The following is a 22,344-nucleotide window of genomic DNA, read 5'->3' as shown; positions in this document are numbered from 1 at the left end:
CTAGGGCTCTGAACCACTTAGGCAGACTTTTATGTGTTCAGGTGCACTCAAGTGCACCCACATGAATCTAGTTGTAAGATTGGGCCAAAATACTGAGACGTATGTGAGTACTATAAAAGATTTCAGAACCAGATAATTTAAAGACAAGTTACTGTGCCACTTTAACATATCATTTATTACTTTACTTCTCAGCACAGTACACAGACCATCAGGTATTAGGTCATATTTTATAACGCCAAGTGTTAAGAAACTTAAACCAAGACACATGGATCCTTTTGTGCACTACTGACATGCAGCCAGTTCTGGGCCAGAACACTGCTGCTTGACCCAGGAGGTGAAGAACACTGCAGCTATTGGAAGGTGTAAATTGGGAATTAGGGAGCTATACCCTAGACACTTCGGGACGTGTTGTCAGTTTCAGCGGCAGACTTCGACATTAAGGGTGAAATTTTCAGCTACAGACTCTAATTTGCCCCCAAACTCTGTAGTGAGAAATTACCGACCGGGACTGCACAGTTAGCCCTTAGCGACCAGGAGGGCCCTGCTTTAAATAAATCTTCACCCATCCCAGCCTGTCGGACACGCTGGGGATCAGCCCCCCGCCCAGGAGAGACCCTGGGGCTAGGCTCCTGGACCTTCGGTCCCCCGGGGTTCAGAGCCCCCCTGGGCCCGTTAAGAGACACGCGGGTTCAGCCTCTCGCCTAGGCGAAACCCTGGGGCTGGGCTCCCTCGGCTCTCGCGGAGTTCAGCCCCGCCGGGGTGCAAGCTACTCCGCCTCCCACCCCACTGCACTCACCCGCGTCCCGTGCCCAGCCCGGCCGGCGGCGGAGCTGCAGGGAGCTGCGACCTTGTTTGTCTGGCGGTTACCATGGGAACCGGCCCGCGAGACGCCGGCCGGGCCAGGCCGGGGAGGCGGGGCCGCTTGCCGAACCCGGAAGGCCCCTGCTAGGCCAGGCCTTGCGGCGGCGAGATGCCCGCGCAGGCTGAGCTCGATGTTTTGCTCCAAAAGGCCACTCGGCGGAGACTGGCGAAGTTTGACGAGCTGAGAGGTAGGGGCTGGACGGGCGGCGCCGGGCCGGGGTCGCTGGTGGCCTCTGGGGCGGGATGTTGGGGTGGAGCCGCTGCCCCGCAGGCTCCCACACGGGCAAGGCCCCCCTCGTCCCTCCCCGGCTTCAGCAGCGGGGCCTCAAGCTCAGGGGAGTCACCCCGGAACTGCAGTGTCAAGCTCCCCTTCCTTAGACTAACTGTCCCAAGCATAGGCCCTGACCCTGCAAAGTGAGAGGTGGAGAGTTGTGTCCAATGAGCACCCCATAGGGTCACTCAGCAAGACCACAGTCATGCAGACCCTTACACATATGCTTAACTCTAAGGATGGGAGTATTCCCACTGACTTCATTGGAACTGCTCACATACTTAAACACATGCATCAACGTTGTCAGGATCAAGGCCCAAGTCATTTGTAAAGATGGGGATAGAACTCAGGTCTCCTGATTCCTAGTTCCATTTCTATATTCACTGTTTTACTCTCCAGTCCTTCAAAAGAATCCACTTGGTAGATTCTTACATCAATGTGACTCCGCCTGCGTAGATCCTTTGGCTCCTTCACAACTTCATGAAGTGTGGTGTTAAAAGTCGGGGAGAAAAAAGGTTCAGATCTGGTCTGAAATAATGAGTTCTGAGGGGAAAACTTCTGCAGATTCTACAAAGTTTTAGGGGACGAGGAGAAGAGTAAGTAGGGAGAGTTGCACATTATTTTTAAATTTTTCCATTTTATTGTCAGTTTTTTTAAAAAGCCACTTTTGGGGGGATTTCAAAAAGGGGCGAGAGGAGAAATACAGTGTTTCCTACAACTGCTAGTTCTGCAGATCAACATGATGTTACAAGACTGAATCTGAGAAGGTTTACTGAGACTCAGATTACAGAAGAGATGCTGCATATTGAATACACCTCTACCCCAATGTAACGCTGTCCTCAGGAGCCAAAAAAACCTTTTTGTGTTATAGGTGAAACCGTGTCATATCTAACTTGCCGGAGTGCGTAGCCTGCCCCCCTCCCTCCCGGAGCACTGCTTTACTGCGTTATATCCAAATTCATGTTATGTCTGATTGTGTTATATCGGGGTAGAGGTGTATATGAACTGCCCTATATGAATGTATCAATGTTTTATAAAACAATAATTCCATTAAGCGTGGGTTTGAATTACAACGGGTTGATGAATAGCTCTGAGCTGAGAACATCACTCATGTGTTAACTCTAAGGAACAAATGTAGTATAGTATTGTCTTGTTATTTAGGGTCTAGTTAAGAGTATGCTGATTCCTTGGTGTACCCATAAAGAGCGAGATCAACACTGTACGCCACAGTGTTAAAAGTGGCTAGAATGGTTACATGAATAAAGCTATAAGGCCATGTCTAGACTAAGGGCTTGTCCATACCAACAACACTTAGTTCACAGCAGGCTGGGGGATAAATCTACTTGAGGTTAGTCTGCTGTGCACTAAGTGTTCATGTGGACCCTGCTGACACACACTATCAGTTCCTTAAGCACACTAAGGTTTTTATAACAAGATACATACATAAAATCCTAAGATGAAATCCTGGCTCCACTGAACTCCATAGTAAAACTCCCATTGTCTTCAGTGAAGCCCTTATTTCATCCCAGTGTAAATAGGGCAAACTGTTGTTTAATCTTAATGTAGCCAGTCGAGGGAAATCGTAGTAGGAAGTTTAAGATTTCTGGATTTCCTAAGCATTGTTGGGAAAGTCTGTCATAATGAATATTTATGAGGCAACAAAATTAACATATATGGCCACTTTTATTTGGACATTTAATAACATTTGAGTGCCTGATTTTTACAAATGTAAGTTCCTTTAACGTAGTTTTTGTATGTCGTACTACGGAGAATGTCATTAATCTCTCACTATTACACCCTGCTGATGGTCTCTCTTGTTAACTCACTTTTCAAACAGGTAAAGTCACACAAACTGGAGAATTCTGGGATGTTGTTGTAATTACAGCAGCTGACAAAAAACAGGAATTGGCTTACCAGCAACAGCTATCAGAAAAGTTGAAAAGAAAGGAACTCCCTCTTGGAGTTCATTATCATGTTTTTGTGGATCCTCCTGGACCAAAAATTGGTGGGTATTTTATTGCCAAATTTTCTGTTTTCTCTTACATGACATAGTCGTTGATACATACCTTTTTCTGACAATCAGTCAAAGAAATTAACTTCGCCAGTCTCTGACTACGTTCAGTATAAAGCCAGAAGGCACCATTGTCACTATCTGGTCTGTCCTGTATAATATAGACCATAGAACTTCCCTCAATTAATTTATATTTATGCTAGTACATATCTTTTAGAAAAATTGCCCATCTTGATTAAAAATTTCCAGTGATGCAGAAGCCACCTAAGCCATTGGTAAGGTTCATAGTTTAAGATTTCACTATAAATTGACTAATTTTCAGACAGACAAAAAGAGCTCATTGTAGTAAGTATTATGACAGTTGTGTCTCTTATAGCGAAAGATTTCCAGAAAGCTGTTAGAAGCAGCATTATATTAATTAAATCACAAAAAATGTTCTAATGGCATTAAGCAGTGTATTTTGATTCAAATGTGTAATTAATAGCATTAATGAGTCTGGTGCTCCTTTGGACTTCGTATCAGTTCAGCTGATTATTAAAATTTACCTAGTAACATTTATATATTGCCCTTAAGGTGCATTCACAGTATATATCATGGTGGTTTAGACTTTGATTGTATGTTAATAATATAAGTGCATAACACAGAACGTCACTGATTCATGATGTTTCTTATATATTCATATTGTACATCATAACAGATCCATTATGGTCTATAGTGGAATACGTTTACACCCTATTGGATTCGTAACACTGAAAACCCAGCAAGAGTCTTAATGAAAAGTAGCCACTGAGCATGCACATGCACAGTGTCATCTTGTAAACTTCATTGGCTCAGCCATTTGTTTGTTTAGAAAGTAACAAATCTGATTAGAATATAGTATAGTCTCCAAAGATTAATTTTCAGAAATGAAATTATTTTGTTATAGGAGAACAATAAATATCAGAATACTGGTAAATGTCTATTTTTTTCCCTTTTCTGTACTTTTCATGTCAAAAAGGTCTTTTGAAAACTTTCTTAAAATCATTAGTGAGATTTTGTATGACAGGTTATATGTCAGAGCCACTTTTTATGGCCTCTGGAACTGACGACCGATCTTTAATTATGTCACTCAGAGGATGAATTGGAGGGGGAGAAAGTGCACCCACCCCCCAAGACCTGCCCTTTTGAGATGCTGTTTATAGTGGATTGTGCAGAGCATCACTAGGTTACTGCCCAACCTGCTTGCTGAAAGGTTTGATCAACAGTATTGACATGGAGATGAATAGTACCATCCTTTCAGAGTTGTTTTATGCAATCTCAGGTAGATATCATTGCATCAATAGACAGTTCACAATGTAAAAATTACCTTTGCAGCCATGAGGACTAGAGACTTCATTTAAAAGTAATTGACAACTTAGGCTCTGGAGCAAGAGGTCAGCATCTTAAAAAGCACTTACATGACCAGCTTCCCCAAGCCAGCCCAGTTCAACCCCAAGCACATGAGTTTAGTACATTTGACATGTTTATGTAACTAATATTGATGTTCTTAATTTATGTATTGAATATTTTGTAGGAAATGGTGGATCAACTCTTTATGTCCTTCAGTGCTTGGAAGAGGTATATGGTGATAAATGGACTTCTCTTATTATCATAATAATTCATTCTGGTAAATCCTTTTCCTGTTTTAAATTTTCTTTGACACTATGCTATTTCTTTCTTTTCCCCTGAACGAAAATGTTTGGGTGGTGTTGGGGAGAAGCAGTTGTCAAATGTGGTCTCTCTTAAGTGAGCTCAGATTTGGCTGGCTGATTTGGCAATCGAATGGCATCTGAATGCGGGTTTGCAGTTCATGTCCAACTATCTCAGCTAAAAGAATCTGGAAGTGCTGTGAAACAGCAACCTCAGCTTTTTGAGAGAAAGAAGCCTTATGTCATCATACAGCAACATCCTCTGGAGGAGATGGGTTGTTTGGCTCATCTATGGCTTGAAATTGCAAAAGGGACTGCTTACATGTAGAAAGAAGAGAGACTTGAATGCCAGTTGCTTGCTGACAGAGTTTGGCTCTATGCCAGATATTTGCTGATTTTAAGTGAAGTGAGAGAAGTAAATATAAAAAATGGTGACATGGGAGAAAAGGACAGGAGAGTGGGAGGGTTTATCTACGAAATCAAAGATGAAATGGAAGTAATTCAGTTTTCTTGTTTCCGTTGTATGCAAAAAGTCCTTCCTAGTTTACTTTGAGCACAAACAGTAGAGCAGTGTTTCCCAAACTTGGGACGCCGCTTTGTAGGGAAAGCCCCTGGCTCGCCGGGCCGGTTTGTTTACCTGTCCCGTTTGCAGGTTCAGCCGATCGCGTCTCCCAGTGGCCATGGTTCGCTGCTCCAGGCCAAAGGGAGCTGCTGGAAGCGGCCCGGGCCAAGGGACATGCTGGCCGCCGCTTCCAGCAGCTCCAATTGGCCTGGAGCGGTGAACCGTGGCCACTGGGAGCTGCGATCGGACGAACCCGCGAACGGGACAGGTAAACAAACCGGCCCGGCCCGCCAGAGGCTCTCCCTACAAAGCAGCGTCCCAAGTTTGGGAAATACTGTTGTAGAGGATGAAGTCAGTAAATTAGGAAATGCTCTCTTTAACGCATACTGTCTTTTGGACACTCTTGAGGACCAAGATCAGGATCCATCAATAGTTCTGTCTGAAAGAGTTGGACTGACATTAGAAATGTCAGTTCTTCAAATCTTCATTTTTCTTTTTAAAGGCATGCTTAAAATACAGCCACGTGCATATGGAAAATAGCCAGTTTGATTTTGTAACTCATAACTAGTTCTTGATAATTGTATATACCAATAAGAGATCTTTTAAGAGGTGTGTGTGTGTGTGTGAAACTTGTATATAATAAAACTATCATTTTTTTAAGGTGGTTATAGTCAACGTTTACCACATGCAAGTGCACTGGGAAAAATTTTCACAGCTTTGCCTTTTGGTGACCCTATTTACCAGATGTTGGAGCTGAAGTTGGCAATGTACATTGATTTTCCTACCCATATGAATCCAGGAATTCTCATTACTTGTGCAGATGATATTGAACTTTATAGTATTGGAGCAACAGAAGTCATCAAGTTTGATAAACCTGGGTTCACTGCATTAGCTCACCCATCAGATTTGACTATTGGTACCACTCATGGAGTATTTGTGTTAGATTCATCTGCTTTATCAGAAAAAGAGCTTGAATACAGATCTTGTCATCATTTCCTACATAAACCTAATATTGAAAAGATGCATCAGTCTGGTGCAGTATGCATAAGGAGGAATTGCTCTCAACCAAACTCCTCTGGAGAACACAATGACTTAAAAATGGACTACGAGTATGTGTATACAGACAGTTTATTTTACATTAATCATAGCATTGCAAAACAATTACTAACATTTTTTAAGCAGCTGGATACTCTTTGCTGTGAAATAGATGCATATGGTGATTTTCTCCAAGCTCTGGGACCTGGAGCAACTCCTGATTACACAAAAATCACAGATAATGTCACAAAAGAAGGATCACCATTAGGAGAAATAAGACAGAAGCTATTTTCTCTTCTTAAAGGAACATCACTTAATGTTATAGTCTTAAATAACTCCAGGTTCTATCATATTGGGACTACACAAGAGTATTTGTTTCATTTTACTTCTGATAGTAAATTGAAATTGGAGCTTGGCTTTCTATCTAAAGCTTTTAGCATCTTTCCAGATAAAGCAGAAAACTCAGATATATCGGCATGTATCATTCAAAGCATACTGGATTCAAGATGTGTTGTAGCACCTGCCTCTGTTATTGAATACTCTAGACTGGGACCTGAGGTTTCAATAGGGGCAAACAGCATTATCAGTGGTTGTTGCATAAGTGCTAATGCAGATGTACCACCAAACACTTTTGTGAGTTCATTGAGCATCAGGGTTAACGGAAAAGTAATGTATGTGAGTATAGTGCTTGGTGTAGAAGACAACTTGAAAAAGAATGTGAAATTGTTGTCAGACATACATTCTCTTCAGTTTTTTGGACTCAGTTTACTGCAGTGCTTGGACCTCTGGGACCTGAGAGTTTCAGACCAACTCTTCTCTGGTGACAAGACAAGTTTGGGTTTGTGGACTGCTCGGATTTTCCCTGTTTGTTCTACTTTAAGTGATTCAGTTAGATTGTCATTAAAGATGTTAAATGCTGTGCAAAACAAGTCAGCTTTTAAACTGAATGGTTGGAAGCTCCTGTCTATTGAAGAAATGCTCTTCTACAAAGATGTAGAAGACATGTTGAAGTTCAGGCAGCAAATTTACGAAGAAATCACTCTACAAAGACACAAAGAGAAATCTGATTTGTAAATGTACAGTATTTTTCACCCTTTGTCTTTCTTTAATATGAAGATGATTGATTGTTTTCAAGCTTGTAAAACCCAGAAGCAAAAAGTATACATCTTTTTTTCTGATTTCATTGAAGTAGAAATAATGAAATTGCATTAGCAGTGTTATTGTAGCATAACATTAATAATGCAAAAACTCAGATAAACTATTCTTTTGATGAATGAATTAATGAAATAGTTTTTTCATAGTTTTGAAATAAGAGCTGAATTTTCTTGGGGTATCCATTGTGTGGGGGTTTTTTTTAGTTTTTATTAATAAAAATATGGAATGAATGTTAATTAGTTTGAAAACTACTTAAAACTTCGAAGTACAATGTTGGCTCTTGCAACAGTGTGTGGCATAGCAATGAGTTACATTTCCCTCTTTTCACGGTATCCTTTTAAAATGGGTATTTTAAGAGGCTAAGGTAATCTTTCATTATCTTAAGCGAAACAAAAGATTTTTATATATTTGTTTAAACTTTAGCTCATCATCACTCTCACAAGTAATGGGAAATTTTGTGTATGTGTGCTGAATGTGTCTTCTTGCAGAATACCGAATAATTTGTGGAAAGAATTTTATTTAAAAAGCTGTGATCTGAAATATTGTATCATAAGTAAATTGAAGTAAATACACTTTCCATAATTCTGCATCATAGTTCCTTCTGAATCAAAGATTTCCAGAATCTAATGGCTCATTAACTTATGGTTCCAATTCTTTGAATACCCTTATGGTGCACAAGTATCTCTCAAGTCTCTTACATCTTGTGGTCATTTCATAACTTCAGTTCTCAAAGGAGACCAGGGCCAATAGAATGTTCTGGTTCAGTATCAACATTGAGTATCAAGCTGTGGTAATGCCTCCTTCATTGTCCCATGTTCATCTGTGTCCACTTGCCACCTGCAGTCTCTCCTTCAAAATAATGTCCCTTTTCGTTCTATAATACTGAGGCTAGGTCTACACTGGGAGGCAGGACGGGGGGAGATTGACCTAAGATATGCAAATAGCATAGCTGAAGTCAGCATATCTTAGGTCGATTTACTTGGCCATGAGGACGGTGGCGAGTCGACCGCTGCCGCTCCCCTGTCTACTCTGCTTCTGCCTCTCGCTGTGGTGGAGTTCTCGAGTCGACCGCAGAGCGATCAGTGATCGATAAATCGATCCCCAATAGATCAGTCAGTGCTTGCCAATCCAGCGGGTAGTGTAGAGGTACCCTGACATTCACAGTATTCAGTGGCACTGGGAACAGCTGTTTTGCCCAGAATTTAGAATGTTGTAACCATACACAGTCTCCTCTCTGACAGCTCTTCCCCCTTTAGACCTTGCACACTTTCCAGAAGCTTCTTAGTTGATGAATATACCTGCTTTTTCTTTTTAATAATCTGGGAACATGAAGTAACATTTCCCAACACACATCACCCCTTCCATCATGCATTATTATTCTTATGTTGACTGTGGATGATCTTGTGCCCTGGCTGTCTACTTTGTGTCTGTGTGCTGAGCTAATTAACTCTGCACGCTCCACAAAATAATTTTAACTATATTTTTTCTCAGATTGCTTTACTACATTGTTACAATTTAAACTATTTTAACTTTTTTCCCCTTAGAATGTGCCCATTAAGCTGTCACAATGCTAGGGCAAATGAGTTAAAACAACATATGACTCTGCTATGCATAAGTGAAAGGTATTTGTTCAGTAGCTGGAAATATGAGCAAAAAATAGAACTGCATTTCTCAAGAAAAATATATTTGAGGTCAAACATGAATTTTATGTTTGTCAGTCTCCAGCCCCCTAAAATTAATTTTTATATTATAAGTATGGAGCCAGACTCTGATCTCTGGCACTAGTGTAAATCTGGAGGAACTCCTTGGATTTCCTTGGAGATCAGAATTGAGCCCAATATCTTTAATGTTTAACAATAGTTTTGATGACTAAACAAGGCAATGTATACTGAGTGCAAAATAATGTTGAGTACATGTAGCACTGATCATATCATGGAATGATCAGTGATAAAACTATCCCTTTTTGAGTTCTCCAGAAGTTTTAGAGGAAGGGAAAGCATAAGGTTATAATGTGGAATTTGAGGTTTGGCTTGTTAGGGTAGGGAGCCTAATGAGTGAGTGTGCCATGGTTCACAAAAGCTCCTGTGCTTGTGAGTGGTGTTGTAATCAAAGACAAGAATTATCAGATTAAATTTGTACCAACCTTTTTGACATCTCACAGTAACAAAGTGCTTGTGGGCTGCTCTCTTAACACCTATTGATACACCTCTACCCCGATATAATGTGACCCAATATAACACACATTTGGATACAACGCAGTAAAGCAGCACTCCAGGGGGCCAGGGCTGCATGCTCCGGTGGATCAAAGCAAGTTCAATATAACGCCGTTTCACTTATAACGTGGTAAGATTTTTTGGCTCCCGAGAACAGCGTTATACCGGGGTAGAGGTGTATTTCTTGATTCCAGTTCCAAGGCGATGGAATGTTTCACCAATGTTATTTAACATCAGAGTTTTCCTTAACCTTCATCACGTGCTGCTGGTAAGACACTACTTTTGGAAGGTTTATCTGCTTGAGTTAAAAGGCTTCTGCGTGTGAATTGGTATGGAAGAACTAGACCCCTCGCAGGCTTGCAGGGGGTGAGAGTGTGGATTTAATTTGCAATGGGGATAAGGATGGATGCCAGGGAAAAATGGTCTTAGGCAATAGGATTAAGTGGTAGTGGCATATTTTTTTTAAAAATGGCTGCAGAGGAGTATGTTCGTGAAGACTGAGATTAAAGATTACAATCAAACACCATGCAAATCAAGAAGTAAAAATAGTCATAGAATATGGTGCACGAAGTCAATGCTTAATCTAGCTTCAAATTTGCATAATCTTTGTGTCATTAACTATTGTGATGTTATACAAAACATTGTGGAAAACACAAATGTTTGACATACAGACTTTGCATCTACAATTAGAGACCAGACTTTGCTCCTAGATCGTTTTCATGCTGAATTGCCTCATCAATATAAAGACTTAAATACACAGTGAGCAGTAATTGTATTCTTTTAACCTGCTCATTCATTATTAACTATTATAAGATTTATTTTAAGAGGGTCCCCAAACATAATGCATTAATAACCACTTTGTTCACTGAAATTAGTTTTAGTGTAAAGACAGAGCTTTTGGTTTTTGTAGACACAGCTGGTGTTTGGGAATGAGGAGGTGAGAGAGAGGCACACTGACCAAATAGTCTCTGAAGAGTTCTTAATGGAGTGGCAGCTGCAGCATTCCCGAAAAGACTGCAGTCTGTATTCCTCCCTACAGGGAGGACAGTAGTAGTAGAATCCTGGTCAGAGCCCACTTCGCCCAGCCATGCCTCTGTGGTTTGTGGAGTGCCTCAGAGCACTCCACAACATTTGGGCTTGGGCTGGAGTCCAAATGTCTACAGCCCCATAGCATGAGCCCCACAAGCCCAAGTCAGCTGACGCAGGCCAGCCGTGGGTATTTGATTGCAGTGTACACATATCCCAAGTCTGTAGTAGCCCACCTTTCACTCCTCACACAGGTGCAGGCATAAGCAAAAAATCTCCCTGAGGGCTCTTCTTCCACTTCAGAAGAGGAAGCACAATCTGTCCCACAGTGTTTAAGCATGGATGTGCTGCTTACTTGCTGTGTTTAATAGTATTTCTGTTCCCGGCATTTATGCATGCTTCCCGACACTAGCCAGAGGGTGTCTGTTAAAACATACTGCTGGGTTAAAGGTTGATCTTATCTCTATTTTTCCTTTGTGTTGTTATAATCCACACAGCTTCCTTTGCTTCTGCTAGTTAGTTCTACCAGCAGAACTGTTGATAACAACAAAGAAAATAATTGTCCCCAACAAGGTTTCTTATTATGTAGAGCTGTTCAGCCAGGATCCTATTAGCAGTACTAGCTATGAAATAGTGCATTCACGGTGAGAGAGCTGGTGGGATGTCAGGCTCAATGTAATTCATCACAGCACTGATATAACCTATCAAGGCCAAGTTACACTGAAATCTGTTGATGCCAAAATATGCTCACAAATCTGTGCCTAATATTTTTTCCTAACATGGAAATATGTATATTTTAATTATGGTGTCACGGTAGAACAGTAATTGCATAGTTTGTAAAACAGTGTCTGGTTTAAATCTGATTTTTGAAGCCCACACACATCCTTTCCTCTTTTTGTTTTGCTTTGTTTTTCATTTTGTCAGAGAGGAATTTTTTGGAAAAGGCAATAGCACAAGCTGTTTGAGCATGTTCCTTGAGGAAAAAATTGTGGATTTAAACAGTTTGAAAATTTGTGTTAACACTTCTGTGCAGGGGTGTAAACCCCATATTGGCCTACAACGGGTTTACAAAAGCTTGTGGGTTCCAATCAGCCCCATTCTATTACATCTGCAGTAGGTGCCATGCATGGAGGTTGGCCTAGCTCAGTTGATAGCTGATGGGGAAGGGAAGCAGATCTCCAACTTGTACTGGGTGGTGGAAGCCTGGGAGCTGAGTGAGACTGCTGTCTGTCAGAACCTTCCTAAGGAAAGGTTGGCTGAAACAGGGATCCCAGATGAGTATTAACTGTAAAAGACAAACTGAATAGAAGGGCTGCCTTGGTCCAAGACGGATGACTGTCAGATTTAGTTTTGTTGTATTTGTTTTGGAGCTTGGATACCCCCGAAGGAACTTCAGTGTGATTTAGCTGGAGAGCTAAGTCAGCATGAGGCCTAACCACATTGGAGGCAGATGCTGACTACTGAAGAACCGGAAGGAAACTGAGACATGGTGAGTAGTACTACAGCAGGCCACAAACGAATGCTGAAGCACATGACCTTGCAACAATTACTTTTTCCGCTTTTAATTCAAACAACGTGGGCTAAAGATTTCAAAACTGTTGTACAAGTTCATCCCCCATAAAAAGTAACAGGCCTAGTTTTACCTGTCTGCCGGAAATTAGTCTGGCGTAAATTTCATTCAGTTTTACAGAACTTGGCCCATTAAATGGACACAGTAAAAAAGAGTTGCACTTAATTGTAGTATACTTCATAACATAAGAATGGTCATACTGGGTAAGACCAAAGGTCCATCTAGCCCAGTATGCTGTGTTCTGACTGGCCAATACCAGGTGCCACAACGGGAATGAACAAACAGGTTATCATCAAGTGATCCATCCCCTTTCGCCCATTCCCAGCTTCTGGCAAACAGAGTCTAGGGACACCATCCCTGCCCATCCTGGCCAATAGGTCGATAAATGGCTATCCTCCATGAATGTATCTAGTTCTTTTTTGAACCCTGTTATAGTCTTGGCCTTCACAACATCCTCTGGCAAGGAATTCCACAGGTTGACTATGGCTTCAGAATATTGAGGAATCTCTCCTATGTAGGATCTCTACTTTTTTTTTTGTAGTACTACTATTACCAAAGAAGAGATTGCTTAAACAATAGTCTGTATTAAATATACTGTATGTTGCATTCATTGCTCAAATGTTAACTTGCGTCTACATCTCTTAAAATATGTGATAGCCACAAACTGTTCAAGGTTAAGTAATTTCCTATTTTCCTATCACTTTTGAATAGATTCGGTAAATGTCCACTCTTTTTTTCCCTTTGCAAACCAGTGAGGTGTTTCATGTCCAGTCCCATTTAATATGTAGCTTGTCAATGCATTGCCCTGAGAGGAAAACAAAACATTTAAATGTTGAAGCAGAGAGCTTAATAAAAGCAGATCTTTGGTAACAGAATAAGTCTAGATTTCTTTTACGGGGTGAGAAAGATTAGACTTTATGGGCTTGTGCCAGTCCATGATTGCTTTCTACACTATATATTTTGGCCTTGAGTTTTCAGAAAGCAAATTGGGATCGATAGAGCCGTGGTTAATAAAATTGGGGTTCCTCACGTATTTATTTCATGTTTCTAGTATTTAAGATACAATTAGGTTTAGTATAATACCTCTGAAAAGCAATCATTTACAGAGGTATGTTTTAAATAAACTATAGTTTTCCTTATACTACTTCAAATAAAATATATAAATATTTTATCATATGCAGTGTTTTGCTTTATGCATACATATATAAGTATATATGGCTGATGCACATACTTTGTGCGGTCAATTGCAGATCCATCATTAAGGCTACAATGTAGTCATGGGTATTTTCAGTAAAAGTCATGGACAGGTCACGGGCAATAAACAAAAATTCACTGCCAGTGACCTGTCCATGATTTATACTAAAACTATCTGTGATTAAATCGGGCGAGAGGGGGAGCACTGCTGGGAGGGCTGCCCAGGGCCAGCGGCTGCTAGGGGCCGCAGACCGCAACTTCTCCGGCCAGCTGGGGACCGCTGCCTGGGGTCGACAGAGCAGCAGCTGGTGTGGCTGTCCTGGGGGCCACCTGAGCAGCTGGCCCCAGAGCCGGCGGCTGTGGGGTCAGCCACCCTGGCCCCAGCAGAAGTCATGGAGGTTGCGGAAAGTCACAGAATCTGTGACTTCCACGACCTCTGTGACAGATACGGAGCCATATCCATCATTCATGATGAAGCACTTACGTATGTATCCATTGATTTCAACTCAGTTATGATAACAAATTTTTGCCTAGTAACTTCAAGAAATCCATACAATTATGTGGACTTCTTTACACTAAAATGATTGTAATATACAATATCAGATTATTATATTACTGCATTATTCAAAAAAGGGAGGAAAGGAATTATGAGATAACATTTCTGTATGAGAAATTATGATTAGTGGGGATAAAAAGCATACACGTGACCATACCCAAAGGGATCTCTATTAGTCCATTTAAAAAAAATTAAAGCGTCTGTTAATTGCCAGCTGCTGGATTCTCTTGAATATTTGATTGTTTAAAACTATATCCTTCCATTGACTTCAGTGGGAGTTCCATGTGTTCAACCATAGCAAGATATGGCAAAGTCATACAAAAAATAGCTACTATTATTAATATCTTGGGTGAAATCCTGATTTCCACTGAAGTCGCTGGGAGTTTTGCCATTGATTTCAATGAAGCCAGGATTTAACCTCTGGTATTTTGTTGATGCACATCAAAAGTTTCTTCACTACCTTAGGAATATGATTTCTTTAAACAAAGTGTAATGGGGTTCATGGTGTTTCTGTTGACCAGCTTGTCAGCAAATAGTATAAAGCTGCTGAAGCTCTACTGACTTATTGGGGCTAGTGCAGCTCCTGACTTCCTGTGGAACATTAAGCCAGAGTGGCTCACTAGAGTAAGGAGTGAAGACACAGGAGCCTTGGAGGAAAATATCAAGGAAAACATTTGTTTTCAGGCTGATGTGATCCCATTTTTGAGTTAACAAAGCCATACCCCAGAGGGGGGTGAAGGTGGACACTAACCAGTGTCTCAGTGCTCTGTTGATAGTGTAGGGTTTAAGCATCTTCAACTGGGGATGAGATTATTCTTTGTTGATATTATAATGATAGAGTGCCATGGGTTGGGGGAAAGTTGTATTGCTTTACAGGCATAATATAACGCATGGTTCCAGCCCTTTGGGCCTTTACAGTCCTCTCTAGATAGCAATCTACAGAAGTAAAAGCCTCACCATCAGCATGTTTTACGATCTGAAGAATTAGTAGAATGAACAAAGAAAAGGAGAGGAGGCAAATGCTGGGAGACTGTGCTGTGGGTCAGCTTGTGAGTCTTTTCTCACACAGAGCAGTAATTACTCACATGAGTACTACCAGTGAATCCAATGGGACTCATGACCCAGTTAAGATATGTTAATTTTGGGGGGTTTAAAAATAATGAATTCTATCATTTTAATATGACGAGGCAGATGGATTGCAGTGGGATTAAGTGAGCTGAGATTAGTAGCAGAAGACTAGCTAAAAGTAGTAAAGTTCAAAAAGAGTATTCAAAGGAAAGGAGGTTGTTAGGCCACGCTGGGGGATGGGAGATGGCAAAGGCCCAGGTAGGGACCGTCGAATTGTGGAGGTGAATGTGTGGTTACGCTGATGGTGTCGGATAGAGGGCTTTGGATTCTTTGATCATGGGATATTGTTCCGGGAAGAAGGATTGCTAGGAAGAGATGGGATCCACCTAACAAAGAGAGGGAAGAGCATCTTCTCGGACAGGCTTGCTAACCTAGTGAGGAGGGCTTTAAATTAGATTTGCCAGGGGATGGTGACCTAAGCTCAGAGGTAAGTGGAGAAGTGGGATACCAGGAGGAAACAAGGAGAGTATAAAATGGGAAGCCTCCTGATTCATTCTGAGAAAGTAGTAGTGCCGCTCCAGGAATATTTACTAACGTTTTAGGGTATAAAGAATCCACTGATGAATTCTTCATTTAGGCAGGACTAATTAACGCTTCACATTCCATGCAGCAGAAGCTTTCCATTAAATAATGAAGAAATGCAGGAGTTGACCTAAATGAGCATATGCTGGATTTGTTAGACAGATATAGAATTTATAGACCCCTATAGGGCTGCCTGGCTTCCATCCATCCTGAAATGTTACTGTGCAGGACAGTACAGACTGTAATAAAGCTGAGATGAGTGTTTAATGATTTTATTCATGTCAGCTTTCTTTATTTAATTAGATTTGCTGTGTAGTGCAATAATGGGGCTCATAATGAACATCATCCTAATGATTTCCCTGAATGCTTTGAGAGCATGGTATAATGAAGAGATTTGGCCATACTGTATATATTATATTATGAAATTTGAGAGGGGAGTATTATTTCAGTAACCTTTTAGGCAGGAAATTGAAATCTGAGAAACTGAGCACTTAAAGAAGAACATCAGGAGTGGCAGATGAAAAAACAAATGAAAGCCTGAAAGACATAAGTGCCAGAAAGATAGGGGAGATTGAGAATAGCAGTACAGAGAAGGGTGAAAATGATTTGGATCTCAATAGAAACTACTATTGCCTTGGAAAGAGAATTTATCTGTAATACAAGAGCTCAGTGGTTCCATCCTCTTATTCCTAAATCTCTAACGCACACTTTGCTTTCTCTCTCCTTTCTACTGGCAGCTCAATAGATGGCATGTGGAAGATTAATCCCTTTGCAAATGCCAGTGTTACACTCTGGTAACAAAAATAGCAGTACTTTTAATCCACTGTCACAGAGGAGCCATTGTAAACACCTGCTTCATTTTATAGGCTATTGAGTCCCATGTCTTTCATTTTCATAATAATGTGCCTTATTTTAAAGTTCTTGTCATTATCAGTGATATATCTGGATGTTACTGGAACAATATTGAAATGGATAATAGTGACTTACAGCCCTTCCACACAGATATTCTTAGAATGGGAAGAAATTAATCTGAAATAAGGATAATTTCAAAGGGCCAAATCCTGTAAAGACTCCATGAAAACAACTTGTATCAAATTAAAATGGGAAATGAATTTGGCATGCAGCGCTCTTGCAAGGTCGAGTTTGACAGTTGTACATTTTCAAATATAAAATTTTAGAGAAAACTTTAAAAATTAATCCAAGAGTTGTACAACTGAATGTGCTGTAGATATTATTTCTGAGGATAATGTTCACTGAAAAATATTGCTCTTGGCTTTTTAATGCTACCTGTATGGATGTTAATTAGAACTGGTCTAAGAGTTCAATCAGTGCATTTACAACTTTTTAAATTTGCAAATTGCCTGTGAACCAACTATGATTTTTCTTTTTTACCATTTTGGTCATTGTTTTCTGTTATTGAACAAACTCTTAATGCAAACACAATTCATCTTATAGGATGGGTGGAGAAACAGCAGTCCCAATCACACTAGGTAGGGGAGCAGGACCACTGGGACTTCCCCCAAAGATGATGACAAGTATTGTGGCTCCAGGGCTACTCAAAGGAGGGGGTCGCCCAGGCCTTAGGTGAACTGGTATATGGTCAGATAAGAATCCAAATTTAAGGGCCTGAGCCTGTGGGGTTCCCCCAGTACTGGTTTTAGTTTTGCTATTTTGCCAGAGTGGTTTCTTTCATAGATCTCAAAGAACTCTACAGTAAGCATTAATATTCTGATTTTACTAGGGTAAAAACTGAGGTGCCCTTGATCAAGGTCATAAGGCTAATGAATGACAGAGCCAGGAATAAAACGTGTCTTCTGACTCTCCATACAATACCCTACCATAATGCTCTCCTGGATTTCTTTCACTGATCCCAAACAGAACACTTGGATGTTTGCAGCCTGACTCTGCTGTCTATGTCAGTGATCTGGAAACTTCTGGTAGTTTACAGTTTTGGGCCCCTTTTATCAGACTGTTCCTCTGATAGGGATATTTATGCAGTAAGCAAGGCCAGATCCTGCCTCCACTGATGTCCATAACAAAACTCCCAACAATACAGACCCCCAATACATAGGTTATTCAGCAAACTATCTTCATAATTTTCATTAATACCAACAGACATTGATCTATTTACTCTCTTTTTCTCCTTTGAGGCTTCTAAGGAAGTGGGGAGTAGGGCAGAAGTGAATATGTTTATGGGTAATCCTTTGTTTATGTTGTGTTTCTAAATTATGGGCTAAGTATTCACAGAACCTACATTTGGATGGGTGCCCATAACTGCATTTTGGGAATCTGAAGAAAAATAAATAAATATGAAGTTAATGCAAGCTGGGAAATATAGACACCCATTATGGCATTAGGTTTGTAGCTTTGATAGTTGTTTGGAGGTGGAATATCAGTTATGAGACCAGTGTCTTCTCAAATATTTGGGTGCATATCACAGGGTGTATTGTCAAGGCAACTCAAAGTATTTAAAAATACATCCTTTAGTTTGTGTGCAAATAAACTGGTTTGGTCATGCTGTGATAGAAACTACAACAGGAGTGCTAGTTTGTTTACAACGGGATGTAGCACATTAGAAGTTTTAGGTACTGTGGCAGAGCTCTGACCTTGCTCCCGTGGGTCCTGTGCTTCTAGGCAGTTTATGCTAGCCTCAGTGGCTCACTGTGACCCTCCACATAGCCCTTCTCTCTCTAGGGCCAGTGTTATAGTCTACTGAGCCCTTTTCATCATAGGCCTGCAAGGAGGTTGGTGAGAGAACTCCCAGTCTCTGTTCAGCCTCCTGTCCTGACAGGGGCCTGACTTCCCCTCTCAGGAGATGTTCTTGTAGTGGTGGGTTGGGGGGAACCCAGGCCCACCCTCTACTCCAAGTTCCAGCCCAGGGACCCTAATGGTAGCAGTTGTTGGCAGACAACCTTTCACTGCCAGAGTTGCTACATTTCCCTGGGCCACTTCCCCACAGCTCTCCTGCTTCTCCCTTCTTCACCCTTACCTTAGGGCTCCTTTAACAGTAACCAGTCCTTCAGTTACACTTCCTCACCTCTGGCTCCTCTCTGTCTGACTGAAGTGAGCCCTTTTTATAGTAGCAGCAGGGCCTTAATTAGAGTCAAGTGGTCACATTAACTGAATGACCTCATCTGACTCTTTGCAGGTTAATTAGAGTCAGGTGTTCTCATTAGCCTGAAGGAGCCCCTGCTCTGGTCAGTCAGGGAACAGAAAACTATTAACCTAGTGGCCAGTATATCTGCCTCCTGCTATTCTGCTGTACCCAACTGGCCTGGGTCTATAACAGTATGTATGTGCGTATATGCATGCATGCACATATTATCTTGACTGGAATCCTTGAGGTAAGAAATTTTATAAAACAACTTTTATATTTTTAAATTTTATACAGAACAACTGTCAAGGTCAATTGCTGTGCTTTCTAACCTTGATTCTATCACTTTAAATATTTATTTTAAACTCCCAGTATAAAAACTAAATAGAAGATTCACAAGTGCAAAGATCAGAATGAATAAAATATTGGAGTGAGAAAAAGAATGAGAGGGATGGGGGGTGGAGGTTGGGAGGAATTGGGAGAGAAAGACAGACAGACATAAGAAGAACATAAGAACATAAGAACGGCTGTACTGGGTCAGACCAAAGGTCCATCTAGCCTAGTATCTGTCTACCAACAGTGGCAAATGCCAGGTGCCCCAGAGGGAGTGAAGCTAACAGGCAATGATCAAGTGATCCCTCTTCTGCCATCCATCTCCATCCTCTGATGAACAGAGGCTAGGGACACCATTCTTTACCCTTCCTGGCTAATAGCCATTTATGGACTTAGCCACCATTAATTTATCCAGTTCCCTTTTAAATTTTATTATAGTCCCAGCCTTCACAACCACCTCAGGTAAGGAGTTCCACAAGTTGACTGTGTGCTGTGTGAAGAAGAACTTCCTTTTATTTGTTTTAAACCTGCTACCTATTAATTTCATTTGGTAACCCTTAGTTCTTATATTATGGGACTAAGTAAATAACTTTTCCTTATCCACTTTCTCCACATCACTCATGATTTTATATACCTCTATCATATCCCCCCTTAGTCTCCTCTTTTCCAAGCTGAAGAGTCCTAGCCTCTTTAATCTTTCCTCATATGGGACCCTCTCCAAACCCCTAATCATTTTAGTTGCCCTTTCCTGAACCTTTTCTAGTGCTAGAATATCTTTTTTGAGGTGAGGAGACCACATCTGTACACAGTATTCCAGATGTGGATGTACCATGGATTTATGTAAGAGCAATAATATAGTCTCAGTCTTATTCTCTATCCCCTTTTTAATGATTCCTTACATCCTGTTTGCTTTTTTGACTGCCTCTGCGCCCTGCGTGGACATCTCTTCAGAGAACTATCCACGATGACTCCAAGATCTTTTTTCCTGACTCATTGTAGCTAAATTAGCCCCCATCATATTGTATGTATGGTTGGGGTTATTTTTTCCAATGTGCATTACTTTACATTTATCCACATTAAATTTCATTTGCCATTTTGTTGCCCAATCACTTAGTTTTGAGAGATCTTTTTGAAGTTCTTCACAATCTGCTTTTGTCATAACTATCTTGAGTAGTTTAGTATCGTCTGCAAACTTTGCCACCTCACTGTTTACCCCTTTCTCCAGATCATTTATGACAAGGGAGCAGATCATTGGTAAGTAGAATCCAAAGCACTAAACTGCTTATTTTAATTCTTTCAAAGCCTCAAGGATAACCAAACTACTCTTCTTCCTTCCTCCTTAAAGACACTGATCGATGTCAAGTTGCAGTCCCTGATGGCGGAAAATCCACCTACAGCAGGGAGGCAAGCCACATATGTGGACTGCATCTCCCACTCTTCTTGGGGTAAGAGAACTGGCCAGTACAGCATTCTCCAGGGCAACCTCTTCCATTAGCACTCCATCTCCCACTCCAATAGAACCCCAGGCTGGACTGCCCTAGCAGAAAAGATGGCAGTACAGCTGCTTTTCTTGTCCCCAGGGTTGAACTCCTGTGGGGTGGATCAGGAAACAAGGACACAAAATGCATACATACACCATGACCTTGAGCTAACAGGTGAATCAATTTTTCTGTTCAATTCTATGATACTTCATTGGCATAACAAGCTGGACAAGCGTTGCCAAAGAGTACAAAAGAGGCGTACTCAGAGGTAAACACAACCTACCCACAATGGATTACACGCTGTTATTGGGGGTCAATTCCATGTCTATTCCTCATCACTGATCTGGAGGCAGTTTGCTCACCCTTCCCTTTGCATGGGTAGTCAACAGATGGAAGCAAATATTTCTGCTGAAACATTTGCAATTTATTCTTGACACTGTATTTTAAACAGACTGATTAGTTACCTTTATTATTTTACACTTCATAGCACACACTGTTTTGCTCTGTGTCATTGTTGCATGACATTCCATTTGGCACACGGTTTATTTTTAGCCATAGACTATCAAAGTATTTTTCAGTAGGACTGTCACTGTACTTGAACAAGGAATCATTACTGCAGGAACTTTACTGAAACGAAGAAGAAATATTGAACAAATGGGGAATTATAAATCTAGACCAACCCAAACTTGCACTGGTAATTAATGTTGCTTCTTCAAATGCAATATGATAGAAATCCATCAACCAGCAGCAAATGTAGCTTTAGCAAATTTACTCATTTGCTAATTTACTCTTGAGTTCAAGGATAAGGTATTGTATTGCTCTGAATCTATATGAAAATTGGCTTGACACAAATCACATACAGTATCTATGAAAGAAAAAGAGGAAGAAAAGCCAGCAAATTTATTCAAACCGTTAAATTAGATTCTTTTGTTGATTTAATTAATATTTAATTAGAACATTACAAAATTTAGAACTATTTTTATTCTGTACTTCTATACTGCTAAAACTTAGATATTTAGAACTAACAAATACAACTTTATGAGCTTAGCTTTTCACTATTAAAATGAGAAGAGTTTTCCAGAAAGATTGATGTATCTAATATGTATGTCTAGCATAGGTATGTGTGTGTATATATATTGTTTTACACAAGGAAAAAACTCCTAACTCTTTTTGCATAATACATATAATATTATTTAAACTGCAAATGTCCATAATTTAAAATGAAAGTAACATTTGGTAAATTTGATAGTGGAGTTGTTTTGATTACTGGGAAATTGTGATCTGTGTGCTAGTTTTTTACAGGGAATGAAGTATATTGTGAATCATATTTGCTTTTTCTTGTTAGATGAATGGAAGAAGAAAGTTAGTGAATCATATGCTATAATCTTAGAAAGATTAGAAGATGACCTGCAGATCAAAGAAAAGGAGTTCACAGAACTGAAACATGTCTTTAGGTAATTATTCTGGAAACTTGTTTATTGTATTTTGAAACAATAATTAGCTTTTAAATGTTGGTGTGGTTGGAAATCTTTTCATATATGTGTCAATGAGTGTTGCAATTATGGATAGTCTATATCTGCATTCTATTTATATCTGCTATCTGTTTTCAGGAGTAAGTCCTTATAATTCTGGGCCAGTGTCCTACATCCTAGTACCAAGATTAAT

The 22,344-nt window shown here is 40.4% G+C and overlaps 3 protein-coding genes across 5 annotated transcripts in view; 2 read left to right on the top strand and 1 right to left on the bottom strand.

The window, feature by feature from the left end:
* LRRIQ3 (leucine rich repeats and IQ motif containing 3) overlaps positions 1-876 on the bottom strand; it is a 65,180-nt gene extending 64,304 nt beyond the window's left edge. Inside the window, exon 1 of one of the 3 annotated variants that reach the window (XM_050961038.1) lies at positions 797-876. The gene's annotated coding sequence lies outside the window, so the exon portion shown is untranslated. The remainder of the gene's footprint in view (positions 1-796) is intronic. The other 2 variants (XM_050961036.1, XM_050961037.1) reach the window with 2 other exon arrangements.
* A 36-nt stretch (positions 877-912) lies between these two features.
* On the top strand, positions 913-8,144 carry FPGT (fucose-1-phosphate guanylyltransferase). Its single transcript, XM_050961040.1, has 4 exons — positions 913-1,049; positions 2,970-3,137; positions 4,696-4,788; positions 6,034-8,144. Exons 1-4 carry the CDS (start codon positions 971-973, stop codon positions 7,479-7,481), a joined length of 1,788 nt encoding a protein of 595 aa, XP_050816997.1. The 5' UTR covers positions 913-970; the 3' UTR covers positions 7,482-8,144.
* A 13,130-nt stretch (positions 8,145-21,274) lies between these two features.
* Positions 21,275-22,344, top strand: part of TNNI3K (TNNI3 interacting kinase) — a 161,462-nt gene continuing 160,392 nt past the window's right edge. Inside the window, exons 1-2 of the mRNA XM_050961006.1 lie at positions 21,275-21,373; positions 22,025-22,133. Coding sequence (XP_050816963.1) covers positions 21,334-21,373; positions 22,025-22,133 — 149 coding nt within the window. The 5' untranslated portion in view covers positions 21,275-21,333. The remainder of the gene's footprint in view (positions 21,374-22,024; positions 22,134-22,344) is intronic.

This window comes from Gopherus flavomarginatus, chromosome 7 (genome assembly GCF_025201925.1).
Source record: "Gopherus flavomarginatus isolate rGopFla2 chromosome 7, rGopFla2.mat.asm, whole genome shotgun sequence".
In the NCBI taxonomy this organism is placed as follows: Eukaryota; Metazoa; Chordata; order Testudines; family Testudinidae; genus Gopherus; species Gopherus flavomarginatus.
Note: the sequence above shows the minus strand (reverse complement) of the source record. Positions and strands in the feature narration are given on the sequence as shown.

Bases quoted from the DNA above. Each gene is read 5' to 3' on its own strand.
- FPGT (XM_050961040.1), top strand. From the start codon at position 971: ATGCCCGCGCAGGCTGAGCTCGATGTTTTGCTCCAAAAGGCCACTCGG. The intron at 3,138-4,695 runs GTGGGTATTTTA...AATATTTTGTAG, and splicing joins TCCTCCTGGACCAAAAATTG to GAAATGGTGGATCAACTCTT. The intron at 4,789-6,033 runs GTAAATCCTTTT...CATTTTTTTAAG, and splicing joins TATCATAATAATTCATTCTG to GTGGTTATAGTCAACGTTTA.